This window comes from Anneissia japonica, unplaced genomic scaffold, assembly GCF_011630105.1.
Source record: "Anneissia japonica isolate Jap-2015-1 unplaced genomic scaffold, ASM1163010v1 scaffold288142_len361356_cov169, whole genome shotgun sequence".
Lineage (NCBI taxonomy): Eukaryota > Metazoa > Echinodermata > Crinoidea > Comatulida > Comatulidae > Anneissia > Anneissia japonica.
The window spans coordinates 26,707-41,535 of NW_022753229.1; the positions used below are offsets into that span (position 1 = coordinate 26,707).

Below are 14,829 nucleotides of genomic sequence, written 5' to 3' on the forward strand. Positions count from 1 at the left end.
TATATAAATAAATATATATATATATATATATATATATATATGCCATTGTATTACACAATGCTATGCCTTAAGAGGGCGTTCGGCCAGATAAATCTGGAAATACGGCTAGAAATACTGTCTTATATTATATATGATATTGAAGGAAGTTAGCCGTAAACACTGTTGAATAAATATAATATAAATCATCAAAGGTACATATACAGTGTTTAATAAGGACATGATGGAACATCGTAGCCTACCCTGTAGATTTTCAACGAATAAATTCCTATGAAAAATCATTGTGTAATAAAATGCCTCCGACGGGATTCGAAACACTGCGGTGTTGGCGTGTACCTCTAGTAATGATAATAAAAAACATAATGCATAAAAGGCTTGAAAAAACTAAATAATATTTTGGCAGCCTACTATCGAAATTATACACTAATTTGCTACATTCAATGCTCAAGCAAATGTCATTATTCAATATTAGATCTAATTATTAATTAATAATTATAATATTTTACTTTTTTTGATAGGTTTTTGATGGCAACAGTGACAAAAATAGCATACGAGCACACTATTTTAATCCAGTGATACAAGCTGTAATTATCAGAATTCGTCCCAAAGATTGGATGGGTAATGTTTGTTTGCGAACAGAGGTTCTGGGCTGCAGGATAGGTAGGCCTGTGTATGTTATACAAACATGCCTAAACACATAGATTTATAATAAGAATACATGGCAATGCTTTTTTCTTCCTTTCTTTTTAATTGATACAATAAAAACCGTGTACGGAACAACGGTACCTGTTAATTGTGTGGCCTATATCCTGATTATTGTTTAGGTCTATTCCATAGTACTGGTTAGCTGACATTTCAATTGTATGACACACTCTACGCCTGTTTAATATCAGCGTAGCCTACCTTCTCACCTTGTGATTGTCATATATTGTAGTTATGCATTAGGCCCCTATACATGGTAATATTTACATCGAGAGCCGTATATATTCGGCTCTGGTTACAAATCCTCCCCTATAGAGATTAATAAAATGTATAGAAGGTAAGCATATATATATATATATAAACAGTCATCGGCGTATAGTTGTATAGTAGAGTATACATCAACAGACATGCAATTTATAAAAAAAAAAATAGAAGTAGAGTAGGGCCCAAGATTGTGCCTTGGGGGAATACAGGAACACACTTTTGTCCACGCTGAAGATTCGCCTGATACAACTGTTTTTTTTTGTTTTTGTTTGTTTGTTTTTTGTTTTGTTTTTGGTAAGCGGTTAGAAAGGAAATCAGTTATCCATGACAAATTAGTGCCATGGATCCCAAAAGAATTGAGCTTGTTTTAGTAGAAGTGGAAAACACACAGAGTCGAATGCACATCTAAGAAAGCAGCATCAACGCATCCACTCTTGACGAGTATATATCAGCCCAGTCCTCGAAAGCCATGCTGATTGTTAGAAAGGATGTTGTATTTACTAAATTGAGATAAGATGTTCTTATTGGCAATGAGTTCAAGAGGATTGGAGAATAGAGATGTTAAGGAAATAGGACAATATTTTTTATGGGTTAGTTTTTGAGCCTTTCTTGAAGATGGGGGTAATTTTGTTCAGTTATGCAACCGGGAAGGCTCCCTATTCGAACGAATGTGTGCATGCTGGTTGTAGGAACTGTTGTGGGCACTCTCCTAAAATTCTAGCTTTAACAGTTTCTGGGTTTACAAATCTCACCTAAAAACCGTAACAAATCATTGCAAGGGTTTTGATCATCATTCATATTTGCTCAGAAAATAGCAGCTGTCTTTAAATGTTGTTTTCTGGAGTTCTTAAAAGTTCACCTGTAGCTAGGCCGGGTGATAGTACAGGAAGCTTCTAACTGGGCCTAGCTCCTGGCTCCTAGCCAGCCTTACCTGACTAGGACCTGGAGTCTGCCATTCCTTTCATAGCAATCACATTGCATGGAAGCTTGTCGTTTACATTGAACTGTATTTCATCAATAGTGCATTGATTTGTGTAATAAAAATTCAACTTTGTGAATAAAAATTCGCCTTTTAGCTAGGCCGGGTGATGGTACAGAAAGCTAATAACTGTGCCTGGCTCAGGTTCCTAGCCAGCCTTACCTGATCTACCGTAGGATCTGGAGCCTACACTGCCAAGCCTGGAGTCTGTCATGTCTTTCACAGCTATCGCATTGTATGGAAGCTTGTCATCTTAACATTGAACGTTAAGTCAAGTCCAGGACCTCCATTGGCAAGTTCATCTCGTCTACCACAAAGCACCCAGAAACACCAAACAATAGGAAGCTTGAAGATACCGGTACTTAATATAAATTTTCAGAGTATAAAAAACAAGCGAGAGGAAATTGCAAATCTTATTATTTCTTCTGATCCATCAATTATTATAGGCACTGAAACATGGCTTAATATGAATATCCACAGATCAGAAATCTTCCCACCTGGTTATGAAATAATCAGAAAGGATCGACAAGATGGCTACGGTGGAGTTTTGATAGCTTTTCGCAAAGATATGAAAATTGAGCCATTGGAAATTGATAATGATTGTGAATCCATCTATATTAAAGTGTCATTGGTCCAAAAGTCGATTTAGAAATGCCGTGCTGTGGTTGGGAGGAGACTTAAATTTGCCTGAAATGAATTGGCACACTGTTACAATTGATAATCATCAGCATCCAAACAAGCTTAACGAACGCTTTTTGAAAATGATTGAAGACTGTGGACTTCAACAAATGGTGACTCACACCCTACAAGAGGAGAAAATGTATTGGATTTATTTCTGACGAATCGTTCATCACTTGTGAATAAATGTGAGGTAATACCAGAAGTCGGTGACCATGAAGCCGTCCTTGTAGTTTCTTCCATAATTCCTAGCCGCTCAAAACCAACTAAACGTAAAATCCTTTTATGGAAACGTTCCAACATTGACAGGATGAAGGCAAATGCGTACATTTTCAACACAGGTTTATCAGAACTTTCAACACTGACAGTTCAGTTCATCGATTGTGGGAAAATATTAAGGATGCCCTTGGAGACTTATTTAATAAGGGGATCCCTTCCAAGTTTTCATCTACCCTATTCAATCAACTATGGATTACAAGAGATGTAAAACGACTTTCGAGACGTAAGAACAAAGTTTTGTAACAGCCAGGAAAACAAAGAATCCAAAACACATACAATGTTATCAAAACTTAAAGAAGGCAACCGGATCAGCAAGTCAAAAAGCTTACAATGATTATGTGAACAGAAATATTAGTCCAGAATCAAGTTCCAATCCAAAACGTCTATGGAGCTTTATCAAGAGCACGAAGTGTGATAACACTGATGTATCTCCTTTAAAAGCACCCAATGGAGTGACTTACTCGGACGACCAGATTAAGTCAAATATCCTAAATGATCAATTTTCATCTGTTTTAAACAAGGACGAAGATCACTCAACAATACCAGACCTTGGACCATGTCCTTATCCATCTATGAGCAACATCAGAGTATCATCAGCCGGAGTGAAGAAATTGTTAGATAATGGATACAAACAAGGCAACTGGGCCAGATGATATCTCTGTAAGACTTCTGAAGGTCTTAGCTGGTGAGTTAGCACCGGTTCTTACCATTTTGTTCCAGGCATCGGTTGACCAAGGCAGTATACCTGAAGATTGGAAAAATGCTAATGTAGTGCCTATATTCAAACGAGGTGCAAGAAACAAGGCAGAGAATTACAGACCTGTCTCTCTCACATCAATTATTTGCAAAACATTAGAGCATGTACTGTCCAGCTGTATAAGGAATCAACGGCGCTTCATCTGCAAGCACACCCATTCCATCTTGTGTGCCACAAAGTAGTGTTATTGCACCTTTGCTTTTCCTTCTCTTCATCAATGACTTCCCAGGATACGTCTCTCAACAGACAACAGTCAAATTGTTTGCAGACGATTGTATTCTATATAGGAATATCAATAAGGAAGAAGATGCTATTCATCTCTAAAATGATCTTGACATGATCCAGAAATGGGAGTCTGATTGGTTGATGAAGTTTCACTCAAACAGATGTCAAATTCTGCGAGTGACAAACAAGAAAACCCCAATCATAAAACCTTACAATACTCATGGACACACTCTTGAGGATGCAAAATCTGAAAAATACCTCGGAATCAATATACAGAAGAATCTTGGATGGAATAAGCACATTAGTAACATCTGCAACAAAGCAAACCAAATCCGTGCATTCTTACAACGCAACATCCACCAGTGCCCACAAAAAACGAAGGAGCTTTGTTATAAAGTCTTAGTTCGTCCTACCATGGAATACGCAAGTATCATATGGGATCTATCAGCTGTAGTTAACATTAAGAAGAGAGATGGCACAACGGCTCTATGCACGGTTCGTCATTGGCGACTATAGAAGGCAGAGCAGCGTAACAGCTATGATCAATAAATTGCAATGGGAACCTTTACAAGAGAGACGAGCCTTTGCCAAGGTTGAGATGGTGTATCGCATTGTAAACAACCTTGTAGATGTCCCACTTACCCACCTAATTCCTGCTGGTGTGCAACTTAGAGGCCACACTCGGAAGTATGTCGTCCCCTTCGCAAGGGCATCTGTGTACCAGCGTTCCTTCTTTCCTGACACCATCCGTTTGTGGAATTGACTGCCCCAACAATTGGTGGACAGCGCATCGCTAAACTGCTTCAAGAACAGTTTGAGGTCCTCAAGCCTCAACCTCCGGCAGTAACCTATACATACAAGAAGCAAAAAAATAAATAAATAAATAAAATAAATAAAAATAAAAATAAAAATTATCGTGAATGTACCTGCACAATTCTGCACCCAGTATGCACACAATATACGTAATACACCATTGCTGGTGGTCTGTACAATATTGGAAAAAGAATAAGAACAATCAGAGTTGCCGAAAACTGCCGGCGATAACGTATATCAATTTTTATGGAAAACTAGGCCAAAAAAAAAAAACAAAAAACAAAAAAAACAAAAAACAGAGAAAACAGTACCTTTAAAACATAGTTAATGATAAGTTTCAGGCCTATAATATTATATAATGCCACCTTAAAAAAACAACATATAAACCATCAGTAAATTATAACATTCAGCCTTCAGTAAATCACAGACAGAAAAACTAGTTCCTTATGATCACAGATGTGCAAAACTCGTTGGCAGAAAGATTATACAGATAGATTAATGAAATGTTAGTCCTTATTAATGTTTTAATAATAATAATAATGATGATAATAATAACAATAATAATACTAAAGCGCCTATTAAAGTTAAGAAATAACTTACCATCGGCGAAAAGAGAAAAATTGAAAAACAGCTGCAGAAGTATCCCCTAAAAATAACAGAAAACATATAAGTGCAAATATCTAAAAAATAGGTACCGTAGAGTTTAAGGTGAGTAAAAATTAACTGGGAGAGGTGATATTACGAAGATCAGCTGGAAGCGAGTTCCAAAGTGTAGGAGCTGAGAAAAAGAAAGATCGCTCGCCAGTACGAACATGTCTGACACGTGGAGCATGAAGCATGTTCGATGGAATAAGAAGAACAGGTTGGACGAGAAGTAGTGTGGAGATGGTAGTATGTTTGTTTAGATTCATACAATTTTGAAAAAGGAGGTGATGTATTGTAATTTTCGTTTTTTAGGTAAGGAATGGGTTCGAGTATTCAAGGGAATATCCATGACGGGACTGAGTATTTACGATGCTTGGAATACGGGTGCAGGAGCATCGAGCTATCATGCTGATAGATTTCTTATTAGTAATAAGCACTACAGAAACAATGCAATATTAAATAACTGGTCATCATTTGGTATTAAGAAGGTAAGGTAGCTTAACTGGCAGTAGTATAATATATTGCCTCTTCGTAAGAGAAATATAATATATATTTTATATATTATATATATGTATTATAGCCCCATATGTACCCTTATATAATTATATATAATATAATGTATATATTTTAGTAATATTGTATATACATGCACTGTATATGGGCCTAATATTTACGCGCCTGATGGATATGCGCACTCTTAACATCACACATTTCAACGCACGTGCACGTACTGATTGTATGGAGAATCCATCTAAAATAATCATGGAGAAAATCTAAACTTCGTAGTGTAATTAATGCTAAACCGTCTAGAATCCCACCGTGTCACAAGATGTTTATCGTTCACATATGGTACACCTACAAGCTCAATATTTAAAACAATCTTGGAAATTTCTCTTCGCTACAGGTAAAACTGACTTTATTCTCGCCTACAAATGAAGAAGTGGTGTCGGTTATTTTCAACAGTGTCAGTGCGACTAGTACGTCATGGTTCTCAAGGGATAACCTTGAAAGTTCGCCGTGGGACGACATTAAAACCGCTACCATTAATTATTTTTCGATAGCAGGGCATGATGGAAGTGTAAGGTAGGTTTTATTGTGTACTCTTTCTGGAGGTCGGGGTTCATCGAAAAGAGTATGTTCTGTACCACTGCAAAAATGACAAATATAATTGATGAACCTTAAAGTTATTTATTAAATCATTATTTTACTTATCTTTATATAAATATAAGGACACTTATAATCATCAGCCGGAGTGTTTCGCTCTACAGTGGCTAATTAATGGTACAGTTTCTCCATCAAAGGTTTCTACGAAAGGATTAACTAGATCGCTGCAAAAAGTCCTGCTTACGAAACCCAATAACGTTTCCATTATAATCTTACGGAAATTTACTCATGATATACATAGGCCTATTTGTGCCGCCGATTTCTGCAAGTGTATCGATCGTATATTGTTTAATTATTATTTTTTATGTTATGAAGAATGTACTGGCCTATGCCTATTTAATAGATTCGCCCTTAGAAAAAAAGTCACTGAGTGAAAGACGATTTGTTCACTGTGTTGAATATTTACTTAATTTTGTTTCATTTATTTCTATAAAACAAAAAATACAAAAGACAGGAAGAGACAGACGCAACGGGAAACAAGAGAAGAAAATCAAAAAGAACACATTAAACATATCACAAATATCAACAATAAAGATAAAATACATCATTTTAATAATTTTTTATTGAATTATAGAAATTAAGTAAAGTTTGGAACCAGATGAAACTATAACGTGCAAAATGATGACTGAGAAATCTGCTGAATGAATTAAAATTAAACAAAAGATTTTTCCGGTTTGCACTGTGTGTAATCAAAGTGAAGACATAGTAACAGTGTGTTAACACAGTGCGAAATAAGGGAGCTTCGATTTGTGCGACGACGCTAGAACGGAATCATTCATGGTTGACCGTCCCTACTCCATGGCGTCCTACGTTTTCTGCATACGTAGATTTGGCCAAATTGCGTTCCAGATTCTACTCGACGAGGTGACCTTAACATTCTCGCATGCGCAGATGACTTTTCGTGACGTCATTACGTTCTACGTCCTACCGTCGTCGTGCAATCGAAAGCTCCCTAATGTCCACACAATGTCCCTTGTCTTTAAAGCCGGCCGGGCACTGACTGCGTCCGACGGTCGTCGGCCGAAGTGATTCTATGGAGAACGCAACGCCACGACGCGCGCGCAACGGATCATTTTGACAATCAGCTCAGGCTGCCACCAACTGTCAGCAGACGGCGACGCTCTGTATAGCGCTCACTGGAGCGAAGTAGGATTCGTCGTACGATCGTCGTATGAGTCTGACGCAGTGTGTGCCCAGTTTAACACTCTGAACAAAATTAGGGAATTGTCACGAAAACGGATTACATACATTGACCATGGAGGAAGGAAAAACAGCTGGGAGCATGCGCAGATTAACCAGCGAACTGTCGACCCCCTGCCTATCGATAAGATAAGACAGTTTATTCATGGTTTATTTATGAGTTTCTTAGTAAGGCGGTATTTTACTTTAGTCTTTTGATCATACATTTGAGAGATCTCCTTCTAAATTTCCTTCCTCCATGCATTGACAGTGTCAACTGTATTTTATTAACAGACGAAACTTCTTTATGAGCAACGCTTACTGTGGCTGTACGTGTGACGTGGGGTGGCTTGTAGTTGAGGCAGGTACGTCTTGCCCTTCATGGGAAGGATACAGTACAAATCCCAGAATACTTTACAGCAAAGCAGCCACAAGCCAGAGTTGGTACTCAGGAGGTAAGTAAACTACCTACCACAACACATCTTCACCCAGTGGTGTCGCAAGAGACAGGGGCACTAGTAGGCCCCTTGTTTGGGCCTTCCTCTCGGGAAATTTCTGGAGCCACTGCCGAACAACCCACATACAAACACGCCCTCATCTATCTTGATTTGTTATTATTTTTTTAAATTATTAATATTATTATTATTATTATTATTATTATTATTATTATTATTATTATTATTCATGAATGTGGATGTTTACCAGTATAGTTTTGGATTATTATACATACGTCGTAGTAGGCCTATATTTACCATTGAAACATTTATATGCCTATAAACCAACTATAAACACATTACAATTTGATGACATTCGATGTTTATTATTAATATCTAAACTATAACTAGCACGTACTCAACCAACTCAAGTATAACGTGTCTCATTTGCAGAAATTGGTTTAGCTAGAGCAATGACAATTGACGTTACATTTTAAATGAAGGCAGAAACATTCATCAACCCTAATGCTTTTCGACTGTCAACATGGGCGGGATTCTCGAGATCTTACCGTCTACAGCGATGACTGGTATAATGGAACAATGTTAAACAACTGGTCAATCAGAATGTGTTATCAAATAGGCTGGGCCACCTATACGCCTATGTCTTACAAAACGCAGACGTTTTGGTTTACGAATTGTTTCTATGAATGACTATCGTTTTGTAGGACATTGTTTTAGCAATTTGCCATTAATGTGGTATTTAAAAGAACTCTCAGACAATTCTTTCATCTACTATATTAATTAATTGTATCTGTATGTGTATAGAAGCCTTGGTTTTGACGTGTAAGTACGCGCGACTACGACGTGTGAGCTGGAATATGACGTGTGCTTACAAGTGACTATGACTCGCGAGTACTGATTCAACTGAAAATAGTGTTTATTTAAAATGTTATTGTGTAAGATATATATTCCGTAGGTTTGTTTGATATAACGTGTACAAATATGGCAAAAAAAAAAATTTTGCTCAAGACTCAAGCCCTGCAGACCGAAAATCTAGAAAATCTCAGGGCGGGTCTTTTTTTTCTTCTTTTTTTTTTACAAAGGAAGAGCCCAAAATAGGCATATGATGTTTGAATGGTCACTTTATTGCTTATATCTAATACCTTTCATACATTTACTGTATATTTTAGCAATAGTTGCCACTTTACCAATCATTCAATCAATCACTGCAATCAACATGGTGAATGATATGGTTGGCAATGTACTCTAGAATAGGGCCTAGACATATATAGGCCTAAGTATAATAACAATGATGACCGACCCATCCTGATAATAGTACGCTCCTGTACTTGGGCAACTCAACAATTAAATCATTAAAACAATTAGTTCATTACTTTAAGTGCAAATTTTGAGACGATACATACTTATTTCCAACGAATAATATAATTATGTTGAGTATTAACATCTTGTGTCAACGTCTGGTTCATTTTCTTCGAAATCTTTTTTTTTTCTCTCCCTCTCTCTGGACCGGTAGCTGTTCGCGGTCACACGTTGGTTCTTTACGTACTTCCGCATTTGCTGGCCGTGTCTTATTAGTAGTCAGTTGTTTTGCAGTGTTACCATTTACATACTACAGTCGACACTGGTACTAAATAGATAAGTGTCTTGACTTTTAGATTCGTGCGGAGTAACATTATTCAAATTCAATATAGGCCTAATTGAATCACCAGCACAGTTTAAAAAAATCATTGAACGTTTCACTGAAGTGTCCTCTTAATAGGGGTGTCCCCTGGATAGGGTGTCCCAAAGGAGGGACTCTACTGTCGATACATAGAAATTCTATTTCCAAGGGTAATAATTTTTTAGGTTAATGTTACTGATTTAAATAACACAATACCTGTCTCTTATACACATCTAGATGTGTATAAGAGACAGAATATAAGGACACTTATAATCATCAGCCGGAGTGTTTCGCTCTACAGTGGCTAATTAATGGTACAGTTTCTCCATCAAAGGTTTCTACGAAAGGATTAACTAGATCGCTGCAAAAAGTCCTGCTTACGAAACCCAATAACGTTTCCATTATAATCTTACGGAAATTTACTCATGATATACATCTACTATTGTATTTTCATGTTCTATTTAATCACAGTAATTAAGTTTATACTGATTTTGCTATTGATGCGCATCTTTTTTACGGTTGCGCCTCTGTTATAAAATAAAAAAAAGAAGCAGTAGTCACTTACTTACTTGCGCACCCTCTAGTTGATATAATTATTACATAACACACTTACCTAGCGTACAACTTCTCTAAATAACAGGTTGGCCCTTAGACTTCAATGGACACTTCCGGAGTTTCAAGTAAACTTCACAGCTGACCAATCAGAAGAGAGACATGATCCTCAAACGCATGTATTTATGTACTGTCCATTTTATATCATATATATTATATATTAGTTACAATAGTTATAAGCGAGTTGTGAATAATGTACATTTGGATTTTCTAAGTGCAGAGTGACAGCGATCTTCCACAAGTCTCTGTACACACGTATCACATATGTGATATCGTCATGCCCATATTGTACCAAAGAGGCCTTTATGAGCGAAGCACACACAGCAACGTGGCTAGGTGCGAAAAATGCCCCAGTGCAAGATTAATTGCCGGGCCCTTTGGTGTAATAGGGGTATTCCCTATTGTACTGAGTATTCGGTACATTTCCACGTCAGGTAGGGCAAAAAAAATTACATCTATACATGTTTCTCCTGACGCAAATCCAGTTATTGTCTATTATCCCATCACGACAATAACAATTACTATCAACACTGCAGTACCCGCTGCTTACTAGGACTCGAATTCAACCCTGGCCATCAGGCGCAAGCTCTGTGCTCTAGAGGTATGATGCCAGGCTAGTGATCTGGAAATCGTGGGTTCGAGTACCACCCGAGAACAACTTGCGATTTTTTTCGCAGTTGTTTTCAAATGTACTGAGTATTCGGTACATTTCCACGTCAGGTAGGGCAAAATTACATCTATACAGGTATTCCCGAAGTTATCAGAAAATTCATAGTTAAAATTGCTTCTTCCCCTCCGCCCTCCCACTACTAATAAAGGCCTAAGTAAGTAATAAACACTAATGATAATCGGATTTGTAAGTATTTTAAGAGGGGTATATTCGGTCTCAGCAGCTATTCTAAACTAACCAAGAAAATTACATATGAGCCAGGGAGAGATTTTCATAGGAGGAGGCGGAGGATGTGACGTAAGAGAGGTCGTATATAATATCTAAAGCTCTGTTCACACTATCAAATATTCTTTGACAAAAAAAACTGCTGTATGTCCATATATAAATCAAATAAAATTTGGTAGTGTGGACGGGGCTTAACTTTCCGACATTTGCATATAAGTATGAAGTAACGTTGCGTTTTATATTCTCAGCACAAATCATGTGGTAAACCAAGTTGGTAAATTGTGACGTGTACGTGTAAAACAATTAGTAATTTTCTAAAAACAACATGAACCAGACAGCTAAGAAACATTAGCAAGTTTACAATTATGGTGTCTATCAAAATGTAATTTCTTCTAGGCAAGAGGAAGTCAGCATTTTTATCCAAATTTCACATCAATAGTCATCGCTCTTGCTGTACCAACGTCTGTAAAAGAGGTGTTAAAATCGTAAGTTTATAACAGGTAAATTTCCCAAGCTATGAAAACGATAACGAATTCAATCATCTTTTTTAGTCAATTGCCTTATGTCCATGTCCTTTATTCGATATATATACTGTCTCTTATACACATCTAGATCCTTTATTCCAACACTGTAGTTAACTTTCTTTGATGATTTATTTAACAGTGTTAACGGCTATCTTGATTTGTTTCCAGCCGTACCTATTGTGTAATATACTGTATCTTTCGTTATTTGAATCTGTTCATCCATGAAGCCTCTGTGGCTTAATATTTATGACGTTTATAGGACAGCATTCCCTGAGAACTATGCTTCAAGATGTATTATCATGTCCTTTATTCGAACACTGTATTTACCTTCCATTGCTGATTTATATATAATTTAATAAATTAATAATAAAGATTTATAAAGCGCACATCTCCACCAATGGTGCTCAATGCGCAGTGTCAATTTCACAACAAAAGAAAAATCCACAATAATTCCCAGAAGAATTTAGAGCAGAAATCAAGGCAGTGTTGCTCCCCATATAAGTATGCGCAGAAAGGCAGTATGTTGAGCATCAGCACCTTCCACCCCAGGATAAGCTCAGGGTTACACTACCGTGCACTGCAAAAGGACCAACATTGCGTCAACAGAGAAAAGTGGTATCATTTTTTCCCTTTTTTTGTACATAATATAAATTCAACAGAGAAACACCATGGTTTTCTATACGCCTCGGTGAAAAGATACAATTTCAAGTTTTTTTTAAACACATTTATAGTTGTACAACAATGCTGTGGTAAACAATGGCTAGATCTCGGGGGGGGGGGAACCCCCATCGGGGACCTCTTGAACATGGACCCCCCACCCCAACTCTCGGGGAATTTCCAGCAAGGTCGTCAGGGAAAAATCACATCTCGAGGGCCGAAAGTACAATTTCAAGCATGCTAAGCTGTCAAAGGAAGTAAAAACTGTTTAGTGCGAGCAGTGCTAGCATGTGCGAGTTGTTGTATGATATTGCGATCGTATGGGTTGCAGTGGTGCGCCAACTCTTCCCCAACAGGCAGATCGTACCTCCGACAAGGGGAATACACCCGACAAGGTGACTCTAGTGTAAATTGCATGGCCCTTTCTATCAAATTATCCCTTTTTAAATAAATAATTCCACAACATTTGGACCCCTCGTCTCATAACTATACAACATTTGAACCCCTGAGAGGGCGAGGCTCTAGTGGAACAGTCCTATCAAGGAAACTTACGCCCATATAGTTAAAATTAACTTGATGAACTTCCAACTAGAACCTCATTTAGTCCTAGTTGAAACTTCAATTTCAATTTGTATTCACAAACAACGTAGTCGAAGTTTTAACTACGACTAAATCAAGTCCTGAAGACGGCTTGCATGCAACGACTATAAAACTAACCAAAAGGGCCAATTTTAATAACAGACGAAATTTTAGAGATCCGGTAACGCGGATGAATATGAAGCTCATGCGGTCTGCGGTTTAAAAATCTATTTCCTCATAATTCATAATAGACCATCATTCGCTTAACTAATTTTCTATAATAATAACTATATTAGTTATTAACATATTACGATAGAGAATTTGAACAGTCACTGAAAATTTGCTTTCTTTAAAGAACTATTATAGTTTTTAAAGAACTATTATAGTTGAGCTCGAGCGCGGGCTGCACCATTTGTTGTTGCTACGGTGAAGCTACTTGACTGCAACGCGAGGCGATTTCGTACAAATCAGAAACTATCGCAGGTGCCAGCAAAACAGGCTAATTTCGCCTTTTGGAAGCTAAACTTAATGTCTCTTTTATTGAACAGAGGTAGGCAAGCAAGTAAAAAATGGAAATTATAGATGGTCGATGTCCAACACTTATAATTGACAAATAAAAAGTTTAAAGAACTGAAATTTATTAATATTTATTTGACATATTATTATGCATGCATGACATGCGGTCTAACTGTTATACAGTCATAATAAAATCTATTTATAATATACTAATTATTTATTAATTCTACGATCGGCAACCCATGGGTCGTCCTCAGTTCCAGTGGCGGCTCTAGGATATATTTTCTAGGGGGGGCTAACCGACAGGGGGACTTGAGCTCGTAGGCTCGAGCTGGCAGAAGGGGTTGAGAGAGGGTTCCCCTCCCAAATGAGATCTTTTTAAAGAATGTCAACCTCTAGATGGCCGAAAATGGCACTCTCAGACTGTGACAGACATGTGTTGGCTTGGTGTTGGCCTATTTTTATATGTTTTGTGGTCTGACTGCCCGACGAGCTCTGTCCCCCTCCCCATTTACGCCTTCGTGCCTACTAAATTAGCGGGCATTATGGAATCAAAAACATGACAAGGTGTTAGAAACCAATGTCAGAATTAACACGGTCAGAATAAACCGATGGAAATCAACAAATCATGAAAATTAAATTGAAAATCTGTTTTAGATAATTATTTTCTTTAATAAGTATGTTTATCAAATTATATTGTTGTTACAAGACATTACAGCACTTCGATATAAAGTAGAACCCCTAATCAGGGGCCCTTTTGGACTTCTAAATAAGATAAGGGTACCCTTACTCAAGGGACACAAACCAAAGCGTGAAATTGTACCGTTATTAGGGGTGTTGGTATAATGTTTTCAAAATTACAAAATTATATTTATATTGACCTAAAAGTGAGTTACAGTAAAACTAATTTATATTTATAATTTTCAATGCAAAATCCATTTACCGTCAATATGAAATCAGCAGTAATGTAATCAAAACTACAATTATGTTATGTTCCCATTTTCGTGATGCGAATTAAATGACCAATATTATTTTTTTCAATATTGAGCTTTCTATTGGATGCATGTATCATGAATAGAGTAAACGACTCAATAATTAGCAGGCCCTATGTTATGATACACATTTGAATCCTAAAAAGAAATTCAAAAGGCGTCAAAATATAAGTTGAAAGATTTTTTATTTTGAGACTGCTCTAGTTTTTGCGATACTGTACAATGAAAAAAAAAACAAAAAAAAAAAAAAACGGTAC

At 37.0% G+C, this 14,829-nt stretch overlaps 2 protein-coding genes across 2 annotated transcripts in view; one reads left to right on the top strand and one right to left on the bottom strand.

The window, feature by feature from the left end:
* Positions 1–9,989, top strand: part of LOC117122772 (discoidin domain-containing receptor tyrosine kinase B-like) — a 12,480-nt gene extending 2,491 nt beyond the window's left edge. Inside the window, exons 2-6 of the mRNA XM_033268513.1 lie at positions 516–657; positions 5,652–5,827; positions 6,244–6,422; positions 7,977–8,137; positions 8,570–9,989. Of these exons, the coding sequence (XP_033124404.1) occupies positions 516–657; positions 5,652–5,827; positions 6,244–6,422; positions 7,977–8,137; positions 8,570–8,613 (702 nt within the window). The 3' untranslated portion in view covers positions 8,614–9,989. The remainder of the gene's footprint in view (positions 1–515; positions 658–5,651; positions 5,828–6,243; positions 6,423–7,976; positions 8,138–8,569) is intronic.
* Positions 9,990–11,043: 1,054 nt separating this feature from the next.
* The window catches only part of LOC117122770, a 25,159-nt gene continuing 21,373 nt past the window's right edge, over positions 11,044–14,829 (bottom strand). The window contains exon 11 of the mRNA XM_033268511.1: positions 11,044–11,767. Within this exon, the coding sequence (XP_033124402.1) occupies positions 11,721–11,767 (47 nt within the window). The 3' untranslated portion in view covers positions 11,044–11,720. The remainder of the gene's footprint in view (positions 11,768–14,829) is intronic.